This window comes from Rhinatrema bivittatum, chromosome 13 (assembly GCF_901001135.1).
Source record: "Rhinatrema bivittatum chromosome 13, aRhiBiv1.1, whole genome shotgun sequence".
Taxonomy (NCBI): domain Eukaryota; kingdom Metazoa; phylum Chordata; class Amphibia; order Gymnophiona; family Rhinatrematidae; genus Rhinatrema; species Rhinatrema bivittatum.
The window spans coordinates 24711511-24730208 of record NC_042627.1 but is presented as its reverse complement, the minus strand read 5'-3'; the positions used below and the strand labels follow the sequence as shown (position 1 = coordinate 24730208).

General features: G+C 44.9%; 1 protein-coding gene across 6 annotated transcripts in view; it reads right to left on the bottom strand.

Moving 5' to 3' along the window:
- SNX22 (sorting nexin 22) overlaps positions 1 to 18698 on the bottom strand; it is a 127639-nt gene that overhangs the window by 97351 nt on the left and 11590 nt on the right. For 5 of the 6 annotated variants that reach the window (XM_029574628.1, XM_029574630.1, XM_029574629.1 and 2 more), the window contains exons 2-5: positions 7417 to 7500; positions 5484 to 5588; positions 4877 to 4971; positions 2787 to 2819 (exon numbers count right to left, since the gene is read on the bottom strand). In XM_029574628.1, the coding sequence (XP_029430488.1) occupies positions 2787 to 2819; positions 4877 to 4971; positions 5484 to 5588; positions 7417 to 7500 (317 nt within the window). The remainder of the gene's footprint in view (positions 1 to 2786; positions 2820 to 4876; positions 4972 to 5483; positions 5589 to 7416; positions 7501 to 18698) is intronic. The other variant, XM_029574631.1, reaches the window with a different exon arrangement.

Sequence of the window (18698 nt, the reverse complement as noted above, 5' to 3'; positions counted from 1 at the left end):
AAGTATCTGGGTGTTTTGTTCAGCACGAAGCAGGGAAAGGTTTTCCTACCAGAAGCTCATATTCAGATGTTGATGGAACAGATGCATCTGTTGATGAACACTATACGCCCGACAGTATGGTCCTATCTACAGGGTTGATGGTGGCAACTCTAAAAGTGGTGCTGTGGGCGAGGGTGCATATGCATTCTCTTCAGTGCTCCCTAATGTCTCATTGGAGCCCCCAGTCTCAGGACTATTCGATTCGGCTCCCCCTGCCAATGGAGGTCTGCTCTTAACTACAGTGGTGGTTACAAGTGATCATCTAAGAAATGGAAATTTGCCTAAAATCACTAGACTGGTTAGTACTCACGACAGATGTGAACCTCCAGGGTTGGGAAGCTCACTGTCAGGAACTACTAGCGCAAGCGTACTGGAGTGCAGAAGAGTTTCTCTGGAACATCAATCGGCTGGAAGCCCGGGCGATCTGGTTGGCTTGCTTGCAGTTCAGCGGCAAGTTGCAAGGTCGAGCAGTCCGGATAATGTCAGACAATGCAAAAACAGTAGCTTACATCAATCTGCAGGGAGGAACCAAGAGCCAGCGAGTATCGCAGGAGATAGACCAACTTATGGACTGGGTGGAAGTGCTTCTTCAGGAGATCTCGGCCTTGCACATTGCAGGAAAGAGAGTATGTAGGAGCAGACTTTATCAGCAGGGAGAGTCTGGACCCAGGAGAATGGGTATTGTCAGACGCGGTGTTTCAGCTGATAAAGGATCACTGGGGCCTTCCATTTCTAGACCTGCTGGCGACTTCTTGCAATGCAAAAGTTCAATTGTTCAGTCACAAGAGAGATCCGAAGTCCTTGGGTAACAATACTCTTGTGCAGAACTGGCTGGAGGACAAGCTGCTGTATGCCTTTCCCCGTGGCCCATGTTGAGCAGAATAGTTCAGAGAGTCAAGGGTCACAGAGGGATTGTGCTTTTGGTGGCACTAGATTGGCCCAGGAGACCATGGTATGCAGATCTGCAATGCTCCTGGTAGACTCCCCTCTCCAGTTTCCGGTGTACAGGAATCTGTTGCAGCAGGCACCTGTTCTTCATGAAGATCTGACTCTGTTTTGACTTATGGTATTGGCCTTTGAGAGGGCTTGCTTGCTGAAGCATGGATATTCTACTGTAGTAATTGCCACCTTGTTATGAGCAAGAAAGTTCTCCACTTCCTTAGCCTATGTGGGGGTTTGGCGCATGTTTTGAGGCTTGGTGTGAAGATCAAGCAGTGCTTCCTTGTTCAGTTAAGATCACACTCATTTTGGAATTTTTGCAGGCTGGATTGAATAAAGGATTGGCCCTTAATTCCCTAAAGATAGAAGTAGCGCTCTTGCCTGTTTCAGGGGGTCAGGTGAATGGTGAATCTTTATCAGCTCATCCAGATGTTGCCCATTTCTTGAAAGGAGTGAAACATCTCCATCCTCCCTTGCAGTTACTGGTACCCTTGTGAAGTTTTAATCTGGTCTTGGATTTCTTGGTGGAGCTGATGTTTTGACCAATGCACAGCCTTTCCTTGTGGTTACTGACCTTGAAAACTATGTTTCTTGTGCTGATTTGTTCTGTGCGTCATATCTGAGCTGCAGGCCTTGTCTTGCTGGGAGTCATTCCTTCGGGTGACTCCAGGGACGATACAGCTGCGTACTGTTCCTTCCTTTTTTTCCAAAAGTGGTCTCAGATTTTCCCTTGAATCAGTGCATTTCCCTGCCATCTCTGGATAAGGAAAGACGCGTAGGAATATCTCCTGTTGCGGCCCTTGGATGTCAAGAAACATATATCGTGAGGTAGCTGGAGGTTTCTAAACCTTCCATTAGATAGGTTGCCCATTTGTCTTTCATGGTAGAGATAAACAGGGCAAGCCGGCTTCATGGGCTACAATAGCTCGCTGAATTAAGGAGGTAGTCATAGCAGTGTATGTGGATGCTGAAAAGCCATTACCTAGTCAGGTTAGGGCTCATTCCACTAGGGTTCGGGCAGTGTCATGGGCGGAAGTTAGATTGTCTTCCATCACCATTTGCTGAGCTGCGACGTGGTCCTTCTTATGCACCTTTACCAGATATTGTCATCTGGATGTGCAGGCCCGGGAGGACACAGCCATTGCATGTGCAGTTTTGACAGGACCGCAGGTGGCCTCCTGCACTATTTGGGAGTAACTTGGGTACATCCCACTGGTTTTGAATTCATCTGTCTGGGTGCTAGAAAATGAGAAATTACTACGTACCTGAATTTCCTTTTTCTTAGACCAGACAAATGAATGCAGCTTCCCACCCTTGGCTGCCGAATGATTGTACTATGGTCCTCCTGCGTGGCTAAGTGTTCCAGGGTTACTGGTAAGTGTTACTCCAGTCCCTAGACTAGTGTTAATACATTCTTTGTCTGAGCTCTGTGTTTCCTGTTGGTTGAGTACTGTAAAGGTGATCTGTTATTAATCAAGTTTTTGCTAGCCTGTCCACAGTTGGCTTTTGAAGAGAATACTTGCATGCTGGTGTCACTGCAGGACTATATATACTGCAACGTCAGTTTTGCTCCATCTCCATCTGCTGGTAGAGGTGCATAACCCACTGGTCCTAAAATTCATCTGTCTGGTCTATGGAAAAGGAAATTATCAGGTAAGTAGTAATGTCTCAATCTACCTTTAGTTATCACATTCATGCTATCTTTTTGGGGGGAGGGGGGTTTGGGAGGGGTCACTGTGCACGCATGAGTTCAACAAAAAGCGGGAGTAGACAGCCTAAAATAAACATAAGAAAATGCTTCAATATACCTGGTTTCCTCAGATGTTAACTCTGTCAGTGAGCTGAAAAGCAAAGAAGAAATACTGGTGAATAATGGAGCACCTAAGCACACATGCTCATATGTGTTATCACTAGCACTGAACAGGAGCATAAATCAGAGCCAAAAGCTTCCATTTCTTTAACCGTTTGGTGCCTGAAGCGATTTATTGGCTGGGATGATGCATTAGAATTAATGCCAACAATTCAGCCAGAACCTACAACCTAGAAAAGATCACGTGAACAAGAGAGAGAGGCCACAGCCCTCATTAGCGGATCCAGCTCTACATTTCTTAAACCCCATTCTATCACACAGACTTGTTCTATTAAAAGCTCCAGAATACATTGGAATGTGGTTTCAGAAAGCCAGGCCTGATCAGCCTGTCCATGGACAGAGAGGACAACCATATCTGAGCCAAGCCTGGGGGCTTTCCCCCTAAGCTTTCTAGAATGTCATCCATTTTTAATCAATGCAAGAAGCAGGACCACTTGGGCTTTGCCCTTTCTAGCTCTCTCCGATGCATTCCTTAGCGGATTGCAAGGGTGTGTGGAAAGAGAGAAGGTTCCATTTCTAGCACATTTTTGCGTCCATAAATAGCTTGTGTGTTTAAAGCTCACGTGTCATTTGTTTTTGGCACAACTTGAGTACTGGTATTAAGAAGTCAGCTATTTATAAAGATGGACTGCACATAAATCTCCCCTGTCAAAAGAAAATCTCGTGCTGTATTCAGATTTCACACGTGGGTTGCACCGTGCACAAAGATATTTTGTAAGGAATATAATAATTTATGTAACATCTCTCATTGACTGGGCTTTTCAAGAACATTTAAAGGAAAGTCTTGATCGGTTTCTGTATTAACTGAATTATTTGTTTTAGACAAAATCTTTCTGTGTATAGTATTTTTAGAATTTGATATTATTTATGTGACGAGGTGTTTATGATTTTATTTTCTTATTTGATTGCATTTGTGTGTGTTTTATTTTACTATTGTAGTTACATGTTTCTGCTGTACTGTGTCACGAGCTCCTCTGGAAAGACATCTGAGAAATGTAAAAATAAAACAAATAAATGTAAAACGGGGAGGAGGGGGGGTGGTGCCAGACCCAAGTGTAAGGGTCATAGTAGTAGGAGTGGCAAAAGGTGTTTGGCATTCCCCAGTGGGAAATGTCCGTGTTCTGTCATTCAGGCTTCTTAACAGGGCATCTTTCTCAACTGAGGGTACCAGAGAGTAGTTGCGCCAAAAGGGACAGGACTGCTTGTTCTGCCTCCTGTTCTGGGAAGGTGGTTGTGGTGCCCAGGCCTTCAACACTAGGGAGATTTTGGCTTTGAGTCCCTGAGTTAGGATTCAAGAGGAAAGGAGTGAAGCCCATACACCTGTACCAAGAAGGGATTTCTTCACGAGCGTTTTCTGAGAGGCTTTATGAGTGCGGGGAGTCTGAGGGAAAGCTGCCTTGCAAGGAAGCGTCCCATAGAGTTTCTGTCTGAGGCGGCTCATCTGCTTTTCTCTACAGGCATCCAGAAGTGCAGGTGCTTCCAGCTGAAATGCCCAGGAAGGACTTTTCCTGACCAAAAGTACCTACTGCTTGGGTTGCTACTGATTGAGCCTGTACTGAATAGGAACTACATTATAGTACATCCACAGTGATTTTACCCACAACCAAGTTGCCAGAAAAGGATTGTATTTTTCGAGCACCACTGATGGTGGTGGTGTGTTTTGTTCTTGCTACTGCATTTTCTGCAGAGGATCTCCAGAAGAACACTAAGGGCCTTGAAAGACCCTCTCTCCTGCGTGGGATTGTTGGAGGATCCCAAAACCTCCCCTCTGAGTTGTTGTCCAAGAGAAGTTGGGGCAGGGCCAACAGAAATAAACACAACTGCTGAAAGCAGAGCCTCTGCTGGGACTGAACAAGGTAATATTCAATACTGCTGGGGAGAGTGGAAGGTATTTCTGCAGAAGCAGGGTTTTTTTTTTTTTTTGCCACCCCCAGGTAACTGCCTACGCTGCCTTATAGGTCATGCCCGCTCCACCCCTACTGGGTCATGAGAATACCAGTCGTACTACAACATAGGTCGAGCACTCACTCTAAGCTGCAGTGTTTACTGCTTTGCTGAAAATGTTTAACCTTGAGAAACTCCAACAGCTCTTTGGGAACATCCTGGTTGTGCCACAAGACGCCCTATAAAGAAAAATAAAATGGGTTGTTTGACCTTAAAACTCTTTCTTAATTATCAGCATTAGTACAGTGCCAGCAGCAGCAGCAGAGGACAGTAACGCTCTCCCAGTACAGCATCTCCCCTCTCTGTTTCGTCCAAGCACAAACCTTCAAAGAAGTCTTGGGAGAGAGAAGATATAAGAGGCTGGGGAGTCAATCAAAGAAAGGGAGGAGATCACAGAATCCGGTTGGAATGACAGATGATTTTATCTGGAAGGGATGAAACCCCCTGTCCAAAAGTTGAATAATGTTTGCTTTCAGGACCGCTCCTCAAATAAAAGACATGAAACACAAAACCAGATTCTTTGGAAAGTTAGTGGAATTCGTTTCTAGGAGGCTCAGCAGACAGAAGAAGCTTCCCATGGAGCTTCTGGAACTCTGGCTTGGAGATCCTCTGAACTGGGCTCTGGCACGGTGCTGCTAACGTTTTACTCTTTACCTGGGATAGAGGGATTTGGACTCCACCGCTTCGTTACCTGTATATAAGCCTCCAGGCCTTGCCTCCTTTGCTCCAGGACTTTTGGCATCCAGTTTGGGACCCGTTTAGGAGGAAAATCGGGGACTTTACAGTTCTTCTTTATCTAAGAAACAAAACGGTGCAGGTGTCCTTATTCTATTATACGGACAGCCATAAACGTACGGCTTCAGCTGAGTTTTACATGAGGGTAGATAAGCAGGGCTCCAGCGACAACCAAACGAGGCATTTGTGAAGTATCATCACCCTTCCTATTTTAGAAGTGCTGGGTCTGCTTATAAGGTGTGAGGAAGGAGCCTCTACCTAAAAGCTGCAATATTATTACACTAAAATATTTACATATTCACTGAGCAGTTAAAATCTTTAAGAATGAAAATCTTATTTTTACTTCTGAAGTGAGATTAATGTTTTAAAGTTTTACAAGCTCTTCCTACTTATTTTACTGACCTCCAGTAATAGACCATCCATCTCCTCTTCAGCTTCACCTCCAGCAGCTGTGATTAGCTGCAGGGTTCAGGTTTATTCCAGGTGGATGGGTCCGAGCAGCAGTGGGAACAGAATGGGCGAACGCTCCAACCCTGTCTTGTTTTTTCAGGGCAGGGATAGAGTCCAGAGATGGTGATGGATCTCTGCCTCGGTGGCAGTAGTGCATCTCACATGGACTCAACCCTCTTGGGCAGTTTAGGAAAGGACTATGAGTTGGCAGAGACTGTGGCCCCTACCACCTCACGTCAGCTGGACCAAGGGAGGAAGAAAAGCAGAATGCAAGACACCAGCAAAAAGCAAAAAAAAAAAAAAAAAAAGAATAGTGACACACAAGAGAAAAGAGGCAGTGCTGGTACAGAAAAGGATAAAAGGAACCTCCTGAAACGGATCCAGTGCACGTGCAGAAATTAGAGGTGGTGGAAGCAGAGACGCAAAAAAAAAAAAAAAAAAAATCAGCCAGCTGAACAACTGGATTGGCCCAGTGCTCGTGGGTCCTTATAATCAACCAATGGCAATTCTTTTATTTGCAGGATTTCTGCTCCAAGATAAAATCATCTTGAAATTTGCATTCCCTTTCCAGGGTCTGTCTCAAGCAATGCACTTTAAAGATCTATTACTTGCAAGACTAAAGATCTTAATGGTGCTACTGCACATATTCATGTAGAACAGTGGTTCTCAACCCTGTCCTGGGGACCCCCCCCAGCCAGTCTGGTTTTCAGGATATCCACAATGAATATGCATGAGAGAAAATTTGCATGCACTGCCTCCATAACATGCAAATTTTCTCTCATGCATATTCATTGTGGATATCCTGAAAACCCGACTGGCTGGGGGGGTCCCCAGGACAGGGTTGAGAACCACTGATGTAGAACAAAATGTCCAAGTGCAGGGATTTGGATTCGCCAGAAAATCAGTCGATGATTTAGCTTTTTTTTTTGGCCCCAACGTGTGGACACGAAGCTCTAACCAAAGAAAAGTTTTATTTTCCCCACCCACTGCGACGTGTGGGGTGCTTGTGCGGTGCTGCCAGCTTCTTACCAAGGGGCTCTCCCCAGCTCTGCTCCTCGCACTCGGACGTGCTTTGCTTTCATACAAATACATCGACCCTGGGGCTCCCAAGAGCCCCAGAGGGCCCCCTGTTGCTCTTTTGAGAGGTTAAACATCCATCACCTGATCTGATGCTATCACCAGTAATTTAGACTCCAGGAAGATACAGGAGGGTTTGGCAGCAGGACAGGGAAAGTAAGAAGAAACAGATGAACATAAATAAATCAATCTACTTATGTTTTCAAAATACAGTTAGGAGTCGGAAATACTGGCATCACATGCAGCCTCCCGGTTTGCTATTTGAAGCAGCAAAGCGTAAGGATCAGTTCTGCCATTCTGCCCCAAGGCCAACTGGCCAGTCAATGAATACACTCGCTAATGAAAGGCGGCTTTTCTCTCACCCTTTTATGAAGAGCATGAAACTCGCTGTACCGTCGCTGAAGGGAGTGTTTCCGACCATTGAAGAGAACATCCAACTTAAACACCTGCAACAGCAGAGAACAAATGTTGGGGTAACATTAGTGATAACACAAATGGTAGGAAGCTCTTGGGGGAGGGGATGCTGTCTTCATGCACCTGTAATGTTCAGATAAAATCCTGCCCGGCCACAGCCCTCCAGCCTATGTTTTTTGGGGAAGACAAAAAGGCTGGGGGAGGAGGGGAGAGCAGATAAGTGATAGCAAGATAATTTTATGGAACTGAACAAGCTACGAGAATAAAAGGGCTGGGCTTTGATTCAAAAAGGAGCCCGCTGCCTGTGTGAGAAAACTGAAACAGGGGCACAGCAGTACCTTGAAGTGGGGCAGAACAGTGACGGGCAACTATCACCAGTACTTTTCAATTCTTCTGAGGGGCTTTGTCCTTGAAGCTGCTTCACTAGTGAAAAGAAGCACATATCCACATCTGAAAGAGAGAATTACTCCTGAAAGAAGACATCCCAGACCTATTGTCCACAAAGATTCCAGTTGTCTAACCACAGCAGCAAGGCTGTCCATTAGAAAAGGGGCTTCAACTGGAAGGAGAAACATGAGGACCTCCATCAGCTGGGGATTGTTATGGAACTGGGAGAGCTTGATGCTTATTTGAAGGAAAATTAACTAATTTGATCTGAGAGATGAGGAATTATATGAACATTTTATGCAATTAAGTTTAAAATAGATGACTAAATTCTTCCTGATCCTCCCAAATTTAACCACAGTATATCAGATTTTCAATAATGTACCTAAATTTAGATGCACAAAAAAAAAAAAGCAGCAAAATTTTCAACATCAGAACAAATCCAAACATCTTAGAACATACCGGTACATCTGTAACTCCACCCCATTGCCTTAGGGTGCTGGGGCTTACAGCAGCAGTCACCCACAAAGGTTTAGGAATAAAAGGGGAGAGGGGCATGTTGAAACAATCCAGGGGGGCGACATTCTTCAATCAAGCCCAAGGCAGCAGTATATTCCATAGAATCTCCGCAAACTCCAGGGTAAAAGAGTCAGAGCATGAAGTGGAAGGAAGGAGGTGAGAATGAATGAGAGGAAACAATTATTTAACAAGCAGGTTCTGGATGCCTGCAACAGCCTGCCAGAGCCGGCAGGAAGCACACAGTCGTACCAGAAGCTGCATGGGAAGTAAATAAACACTTCAAGATTTCAAAACCATCCTTTCACACCTATGTAATAAGACTACGAACAATTTAAACTTAGTGGACCGGATCTTCAAAGCGCACATAGCAGCCACTGAATATCCAGCTATGTTAGGGCCGCTACATACCCAGATAAATCACATCTGAATAGCTGGATAAGGAGTCGGCAGATCTGGATGTCGCTACTTAGCGGATAAATTAACAACATAAGAAATTGTCATACTGAGTCAGACCAAAGGTCCATCAAGCCCAGCATACTGTTTCCAACAGAGGCCAATCCAGGCTACAAGTACCTGGCATGTACACAAACCTTAAGTAGATCCCATGCTACTGATGCCAGTAATAGCAGTGGCTATTCCCTAAGTAAACGATTAACAGCCGTTAATGGACTTCTCCTCCAAGAACTTATCCAAACCTTTTTTAAACCCAGCTACACTAACTGCACTGACCACATCTTCTGGCAACAAATTCCAGAGCTTAATTGTGCGTTGAAGGAAAAAGAACTTTCTCCAATTAGTTTTAAATGTGCTACTTGATAACTTCATGGAGAGCCCCCTAGTCCTATTATCTGAAAGTGTAAATAACTGATTCACATTAGCCCGTTCTAGACCTCTCATGATTTTAAACACCTCTATCATATCCCCCCTCAGCCGTCTCTTCTCCAAGCTGAACAGCCCTAACCTAGTTAGCCTTTCCTCATATGGGAGCTGTTCCATCCCCTTTATGCCCTATGCCGTACTCTACACAGTACGGCATAGGTTAAACCGCACTAACACTTTCTACCTAACACACTCTCCTTCCCCAATCTTTTGAACAAGCCAGGCCTATCACGTATATAGCAACTAATTTCTAAGGTTAACAATCTTCTGTTAACAATCTCCTTCACTACATTAATGCTACAACACTGTAAATAATTTGCTCTTGGTTAAACTCCTTCTGCTACTTTCTCTTCTGCTCCCAGTTGTGCACTTCCCTGTTTTATTGTAACTGCAATATTCTAACCATGCACTTGTTAAAGTTTTTTGTATTTCTCTGTGTTTTTCACACCCTGTTAAATGTAAACCGGCATGATGTGATACCTGTCATGAATGCAGGTATAATAAAAAGCACTAAATAAATAAATAAGGTTCTTAGTGATCTTTTGTTCTTTGAAAATCCGACCCTCTTTTCCCATAATCAACCATGAAAGCAGATTATTTTATTTTTCCCCTTACTTTCTCATACTCCTTACTTTCTATTATACATTCACACCGATCCTATTTATATAGTCATAGCTTAACATTTTATAATTCTCTTGATCATTGTTTTTCATTGTTTATTTTATTGTTATTTCCACAGATTGTAAACCTCCGAGGTTGTATTGTTATAACTGTAAACAGTTTGTAAACCTTTTATGTTTTGATGTTATACCTGTAAACTGTTGTGAAGGGCAGTACCAAACAACGGTATATAAAAATCTACAAAAAAATACTCATGGAGCAGTCTCACCATGGAGCGATACAGAGGCATTATGACATTTTCCATTTTATTCACCATTCCCTTCCTAATAATTCCTAACATTCTGTTTGCTTTTTTGACTGCTGCAGCACACTGAGCCGACGATTTCAATGTATTATCTACTATGACGCCTAGATCTCTTTCTTGGGTGGTAGCTCCTAATATGGAACCTAACATTGTGTAACTACAGCAAGGGTTATTTTTCCCTATATGCAACACCTTGCACTTGTCCACATTAAATTTCATCTGCCATTTGGATGCCCAATCTTCCAGTCTTGCAAGGTCCTCCTGTAATGTATCACAGTTTGCTTGTGATTTAACTACTGTGAATAATTTTGTATCATCTGCAAATTTGATTACCTCACTCGTCATATTCCTTTCCAGATCATTTATAAATATATTGAAAAGCACCAGTCCAAGTACAGATCCCTGAGGCACTCCACTGTTTACCCTTTTCCACTGAGAAAATTAACCATTTAATCCTACTCTCTGTTTCCTGTCTTTTAACCAGTTTGTAATCCACAAAAGGACATAGTCTCCTATCCCATGACTTTTAGTTTTCTTAGGAGCCTCTCATGAGGGACTAAGTAGCGATATGCAGCTGGATATGTCTATCCAGCTAACTTAGAAATATGGATAGTTTTTCAATATCTACCTCAGTATAAATAATTGGTAAATTAAAAAAAAAACACATTACAGAAACAAAACCCTTTACTACTAACTCTTTAAAACTTGGTGCAGTATTATTCACATAAACAGCAATGTGTAGTTTTGAAAATTTCATCTGTGAATCTAAACTGAAAAATACACCGCCACCATGCCCCCATCCCCCACATATATAGTTAAATGTGTGAGTATAATAAACTCAGTGTCTGATTCATTTCATCCATAGACAAAGAATCGAAGAAAATCCCAAGGGAATCAGGACCTACAAAAATGCCAGTTTTTTTTCCATAATCTACAAAGACTGAAATATTTTAACATGTGTTACAAATAACTAGGATCCCATCTTCCTTTCTGCCTCCCTCCCCGTGTCAGGCCAGGTGCTCCCTCCCTCTGCATTGTGATGTTCCCATGCTGATGTGGTATTAGGACAGTTGCTGAGCGCCTACAAAGGACTCATCAGCTTGGGACCTGCAACATTTCAGAGCAGGACGGTGAACCAGTGAACATATTGGCTGGCTGTGAGACTGCAGGACATGAAGGAAGAGAAGGTCAGGCAGAAGGGAGAGGGAAGGGTTGAGCACAGAGGACAGAAGTCCAGGCAGGAGAGAGTGATGAAGATAAAAAAATACAGAAAAAAAAAAGTGGTTGGGAAAAAAATATCCTCTTCTTCCCTTCCCTAGTCTTCCATATTCTCTTTTCCTTCTTCTTTCTGTCCACCCATAAAACCTCCGTTAATTCTTTTTTGTGTTCTTCTCCAAATACCCGTTAGCTTGTACAGCAGCGTGGCAGCCAGTAAAATATATTAGGGTCGCCATTCAGTGGACAAGTTATCCAGCTAAAAACTTAGCCCAATTATCCCGCTGAATATATGGGATCGATTAACATTCCACTAAATGTACTATCCAAATAACTATAAACTATAACTATAAATCTACCCAGCTATGTTTGAATATAGCCAGTTCCCTGTATGTACCCTGATCAGTCCAGACTCCTGTGTTTTGCTTCCCTGCCAGCAGATGGAGACAGAGAAAGTTTTACTGATACTGCTACTTAACCATGTTGCCACTTGCAGTTCTTCAGTATTTCTCTGTCTCCAGCAGATAGTAGACTATGCAAAACCTGTAGTTTGGGCAATTTTTGGATTTTTAGCTTTCCTCCCAGGGTTTTTTGGATCCTGGTGGGTCCTTCCCTGTCTGGTTGAGGTGGACGAGCTGAGGGCTGGTGACCCTTTAGTATGCTTGCTCCTTGTGCCCGTGGGGGTGAAAACCTGGTGGTCCAGATCCCTCTCCTTCTCAAGGCCGCTTAGGCGACTGCAGGCTCAAAGTAATTTTTATTCTGAGGTCCTCTGTTTTTGGCTTTTGAGCTCTCTTCTTCCAGCCTTAGAGGAGTTTTCAATAAAGTTACAAAAAAAAAAAAAGAAAGTCTCAGCTAGCAGCAGCCCAGTTCCGCTGGGCAGGCAACTTTCTTCTCTTGCTCTGACAGCTGGGCAGTTTGGTTGGTGTTTTAGAGCCCATTAGTTTCCTGTTCTGAGGTAGGTTCCCTGATTTTAGCGATTGGGCCGCAGGGCAGTGCAGCTCAGCGCGTTCATGCCTTAAACAGACGCGGTTTGTGCTCTGGCGGTTCAGCGGGCGGGGAGGACTAGTCTGATGGCCAGGTGGGAGCGAAATAGAAAACGGAGGGCTCCCGTTTCTGTTCTGGCATTGCGGCCAGGTTCGCACGGGGGTGAAGATCCCTTCCCGCTCAGTGTAGGAACAGCGGCCATTTTGGATTCACTTTCATCCCTTCCCACGTTGTAGGGGTGGGGATTTCCCCCTGCAGTTATTGCTAGCATGTTCAGGCTCCAGGGAAGATCGGGGAGCCGCAGAGAAGGAAGATTCCCCCATGTTGCCAGTCCCTGGTTCCTCTGCTGCTGGGGCTGGGATGTCTAAGTCATTTTCAGCTGACTTTGTATCGCTGCCGCATGAGGCTTATCTAACCAAGCAGCAGGCAGCCTTTTCTCATTCGGATCCCCAATCCCAGTCATTGGAGGGACATGTGTTGGGGTCCAAGCCAGATGGCTTGGTTAGAAAATGCGTTCCCCTCTGTTCAGAAGTTATTGGGTCCTTCTTTGGGTTCAGGACCAGGTGGGACCGATGCTGAGGAATACATTATTCCCCCTTCGTTTCAGTTTTGCTTACCGAGGACCCTTTGGAGGCTGGATCTGTGGCTCAGGTTTGGTGCTGGAGCTTGGCGCACCTCGAAGGTGACATCCCTGTCAAGGGATGGGAAAGTGACCGTCACCACTACAGCAAGCCCTGCTGGCTGAAGGAGACTCTTTCAGCCCTCCTTGCTGGCAAATGAATCCTGTATGTAACCTAGACGTACTGTCAAGGGTGGAGGGGGATTTTACAGAGGAGAAAAATGTGAGGATAAAGAACCCAACACTTAGCAAGCTAAAATATTATCTTCTTTCCTGCAATATATTGGCCCTGGCACTGGTAGCAATCTATGGAGGGACAGGGACACACTATCATGAACAAACACAAGGCCCTGCACACTCGGATAGCAAGCACTACCATGGCCTGCCCAGGGTGCTCTCAATATCCCAGCAGAGCCTGTCCTGTCAGATACTCAAACTGCTCTGACCATAACATCTCCACTTTTGCTCTGCATTGGAACAGCATTTACAGTAGCCAACGGGCTCAGGCAGTAGTAAAGAAGATTCTGATCCCTAAGCAGATGGGCAGAGTACATCCATGGAAGAACTGGAAATGCTGAACTAAAATGTTCCATCACAAGCCTTTGCAGGAGCTCAGCACATGCTCACTAGGGTGCCTCCTGTCTACCACAAAGCATGCAATGTGTGGGCGTATATCCAATCTGCAAATATGCCACTGCTGCCTATTTCTAGAATATTGCTAGGGACCTTGGTTTTCAGTTTTTATTTTATGATTTTTCCCAGGAATTTAGTCAACACGACTAAATTGCAACAGAAACAAAAATGGGAGAAATCAATGGAGGAAAAAAAAAAAAAGATGACTACTCATTGTTCCAGGTATCTATTGTTGTTGTTCTTCTTGTAATAAATCTTGATCAATTCCAAGGAAAAATAAAATAAAAACTGAAAAATTAAGATGGTAGAAAAGAGCCAGTCCCTGCTGCATGGCGTTTATAATCTAGGCAAGGCACAAAGGACGAGACAAGATGAAACTTCAGGAAATGAAATATTGTGGGGGTAATTCAGTGTCAGCCCGCATACACATAACCTCATTTACCCATTTTCCAAAGAGAGAGTCCGCATGGACCTTCCCTTTGAAAGTTATACCTGCTAATGCGTGCACAGAGTATGAAGAATCGTGCAGGCGTGCACAGGATGCGTGGAGCTGCACCTCTGGAAAATACCTCTGCCAGTAACAGTGCGTGCACACGGGGGCCTATGTGCACACTTATCTCCAGCAGGCAGCACAGGAAAAGCGTTGTTTTACCTGTGGAAATGGCTTGGAAATGTACCCTCTTTAAGTATTAACACACGTCTATATGTGGTATTCGCTTACACGTGCTGGGATACAGAGTCTGGCAGATATGGTTAGTCTTTCTACCTTTTTGACGGGTGCATAGTTAACGATAAATCCCTGAGACACTGCTGAGAAATGCTCCCCGTGACATACGTGGGCACTGCTCCTGATCTGGGCTGCAGGCCATGATATTATTTATCTGTTCCGACACCACTCATTCATGGGGTCTTGACCAGGACAACAGCTGAATGCTTCTGGAACTTTCTGCAAAGTTTCAAAGGTTTATTTCTTTTTCTAATTTTTCCCCCTCTAAGCTTTGTCGGATTTGCTTTTTTGAAACACATTAACTTTTTTTTTTTTTTTTGCTTCCTCTGTTTATGGGTTGATACATTCTTGCCAGCTTCTTCTTCCTTGCTGCAGGGAGGCTCGGGCATAACCCTAAACCTACCAATAGCACCCACTTGTTGCTATGGCAGTCTGCCCTGGCATGGCCACAATAGCTGGAAATAGTGCTTAGCCCTGCTCTTTGATGCCATATTTATTTATTTATTTATTTAAAACCTTTTTTTATACCGGTGTTGGTGTGAACATCACATCGGTTTACAATATAACAAAATGAATAGAAACTACAATTAACAAGTGAATAAAACAGGTGGGCGAAGAGAAGCGCGGGAAAGCAGCATAGAAAGATAGTACAACTGGTGTAGAGTTCTTAACATAGGTAACTATTGGAACATATCATGTATGCTAGTTATTATATACATTATTAGAACATAAAGATCACAGCGTGCGATGGTAGAAGATGGTTATAGCAGGGGGGTTTGCTAGTCAGGAAATGCCTGTTTAAATAACCAGGTTTTTAGTTTCTTCCTAAATTTGAGAGAACATGATTCAAGACGGAGTGCTGAGGGCAGGGTATTCCAATATGACGGGCCTGCGATAGTGAGGGCACGTTCCCTTGTGGTGGAAAGGTGTGCTGTTTTTAGAGAGGGCACGTGAAGGGTTCCTTTGTTGATTGTTCTAGTGGGGCGATTAAGGTGTGCAGAGGTGAAAGGAAGGTCAAGCCAGTTGGAGTGGTGGGAGTAAATGGCTTTGTGGATGATAGTGAGTGTTTTGTAAAGAATGCGAGAGGGGATGGGGAGCCAGTGGAGGTCTTTGAGAATGGGGGTTATATGGTCTGATTTACGGGCATTTGATATGACTCTTGCCATAGCGTTTTGGAGCATTTGGAGAGGTCTTATTGTGGAGTACGGGAGACCCAAGAGTAGAGAGTTGCAATAATCCAGTTTAGATGTTAGTGTGGTTTGGATTACTGTCCGGAAGTCATGGGAGTGTAGTAAGGGCTTGAGTTGTTTTTAGTACATTAAGTTTAAAGAATCCTTCTTTGAGGATGGAGCTGACGTATCTCTTGAGATTTAATTGTTGGTCCAGGAGTACTCCAAGTTCTCTTACAACTGGTTGCGAGGAGATGAGCTTGAAGGCTGGGTCTAGAGCAAAGGGTGGTTTAGGGGTGGTGTAGTGGGAAATGAAAAGTAGTTCGGTTTTTGTGGTGTTAAGTGCAAGGTGGAGATTGGTGAGGAGAGAGTTGATAGATTTAAGGCAGGTGTCCCAGTGCGATAAGGCATCTGTGATAGAGGAGTGGATTGGTATGATGATTTGCACACCATCGGCATATAGGTAGAATATAGGCATATTAAAGGGGACACACAGATCCAGGATTTATAATTAACCCGCACAGACAGATGCCAAGTTCTGACACTGCTCATCAATAGCCCGAAGCCAGCTGTCAATATATACAGAGCACTAACAGGCATTAAACAGAGAGAAGCTGCAGTGCTCCAACTTTCTCAGTTTTTAACTTCTGATGTAAAATTTTGTCTCTTAAAAATCAGTGAAAATAATTCCTTATCTTTCCTCTAGGAAATACAAGTTCCTGGCAGATTCTACTGGCTGAAGGTCTCAAAGTTCATTGTAATGTATCAAGGTACTCATTCTCTCTCACCACACGCACAAGCGAATGCATAGGCAGCACAGGCACCTGAATCAAATTCAGATTTAGAACTGGCAATATAGCCACGTACGTCCACTTTTCACACGTTATCTTGCCTAGTCTCTTTCTATCCATTTCTAGATGCTAAGGGTTGAGTGATCACAGTCCCACTGACCTTTTCGTTGCAGAATATTGGTTTTTTGCAACCCACAGCATTTGCTCTTTCCTGGTGGCTTCCCTTCCAGGTACTAACCAGGCCTGCCCCTGCTTAGTTTCCGAGATCTAAGTATCTCAGGCCAGTGTTGCTGGGGGTGTTGTCATATAGTCACTAAAACTAAAGATGTGGATTCAAATCTCACCTCCAAAACTATACGACCTTGAACAAGTCGCTTAATCTCCCTTTGGTCAAATCCCTCCCCTTATGAACTGCAGTTTAAACAGCCCCAGGTTCCACGCACTTTATACACAAGACTAATTCAGTTTGCTTTGTATAATGCCACTTCAAACTGTACTAGTCTTGTGTACAATGCTAGCTTGCCCCAGGGCAAGGACAGACACTGTACAGCGTATAACATATTTGGCAACACCAAGAATTTTTTTAACAGGTGGTTTAATCCTCGTTGTTCGGCCATGGTCTAAATGGCTTCATGGCCCCATTCAGAGGTCAGACAGCAGGGCATTAACTCCCCACGCTGTACAGATTCTTCTCAATCTCAGCCAAGGACAGACCTCAGCTTCTACACTTGGATCTCAGCAAAAGGAAATATGGGGGGGGGAAAAAAAAAAAAAAAAAAAAAATCAATGAGAGGAACAATCCTGGGGGCTGACAACATTCTCAATACTCCAGGGATACCGGGGCAGGAGCACTGTACTCTGAAAGAACAGATTTACAACTTCTTGTAACAAGGGAACTGCAATTGTAGGCAGAAACCAAAAGCTGCCCCCCACCTCTCCAGCCCCTGAGGTTCAGAGCCCTGAACAGACAAACCTGCCTCCTAACACAGCCCACGCCACCTCCTCCCTCCGGGTCAGGCCACCAAGAAATGCAGCCCTGCACACAGACCACCAGGCCTTCACGCACTACCTGCCCCTTCTGGCAGCACTGCACAGCCTGCCGATGAAACCCAACTGCACCCTTACGTGGAATATATTACTCACATGCCATGCTCCGGTAAAGCAGGGTTTCAAAGCTGCTAACTCAGAAAAATGTCAGCAAGCTCAGAATGGTGCCCAAGGGTATTGCTCCACACCCATGGGAGGGGAATACAACCTAGTTGTAAAGCTTTTTGAAGAGTGTTGTGACCATATTTTGATACCAGGCACTTTCAGGAGTATTTCAGTCTTTTTGCTGCCTGAGTAGGTTCGGCCAAGTGCCTCATTAACCTCGTGCAGTACAAGATCAATAACTGCATAACACGACTACGGAGGGTCCCTGCCTCAAAGCACCTCAAGTCTTAAGATCAAACGTCAGAGGAGGTGTTCACGTATGCGGGGAATCCGATGGAAAACGAATTGGTGCTTACAGCCCAGCTCTCACTGCACGCTAGAAGTGCCACCTGACTCCGTGTCATAAGGAACAGGTTAATTCAGTCCTAAATTTTACCCTACTGCATCCACTTTAAGTTTTCATCTTCCCATTGATTTCCCTATGAAAATCATAACTGTGAATCCATGCATGGAGAATAACCAAGCATGGATCTGTCTGCTCCTTATGGCATGGAGCCAGGTTGCCACCTGTGCTAGTGGACACAGTGGGGCAGATTTTCAAAGGGGTATGCGCGCAAGATACGCACGTACCCCCCAAAAACCTGCCCCAAGCTCCCCCTGCGCGCGCCGAGCCTATGTTGAATAGGCTTGGCGGTGCGCGCAAGCCCCGGGACTCGCGTAAGTCCCAGGACTTTCCTGGGGGGTGTGTGTCGCGGTGGCACATCATCAGGGGGTGGGGCCGCAGGCATGGCTCCAGCCTGGGGGCATGGCCGAGGCCTCCGAAACTGCACCCGGGCCGGGAAATCGCGCACCGGCGGCTGGCCGGCGTGCGCGAGTTATGCCTGCCACAGGCAGGCGTAACTTTTATAATAAAGGTGTGTGTGTGTGGGGGGGGGGGGGGGTTAGATAGGGGAAGGTGGGGGGAGGCGGAGGGAACGGGCAGTGCACGCAGGGCTCAGCGTGCACAAATGTTCACCCCCTTGCACGTGCCGACCCTGGATTTTAAAAGATACTTGTGGCTACTCGCATATCTATTAAAATCCGGTGTACTCTTGTTTGCCCGAACAAAAGTACGCAAGGGCGTACCTTTTTAAAATCTGCCCCAGCGATCACAATTAGTGGGCAGCCCCAGCAGGAGTGCCTGGCACAGACCTCTCCTCTCACTGCCTGCACTGCTTTCTCCAGAGCAAAGTA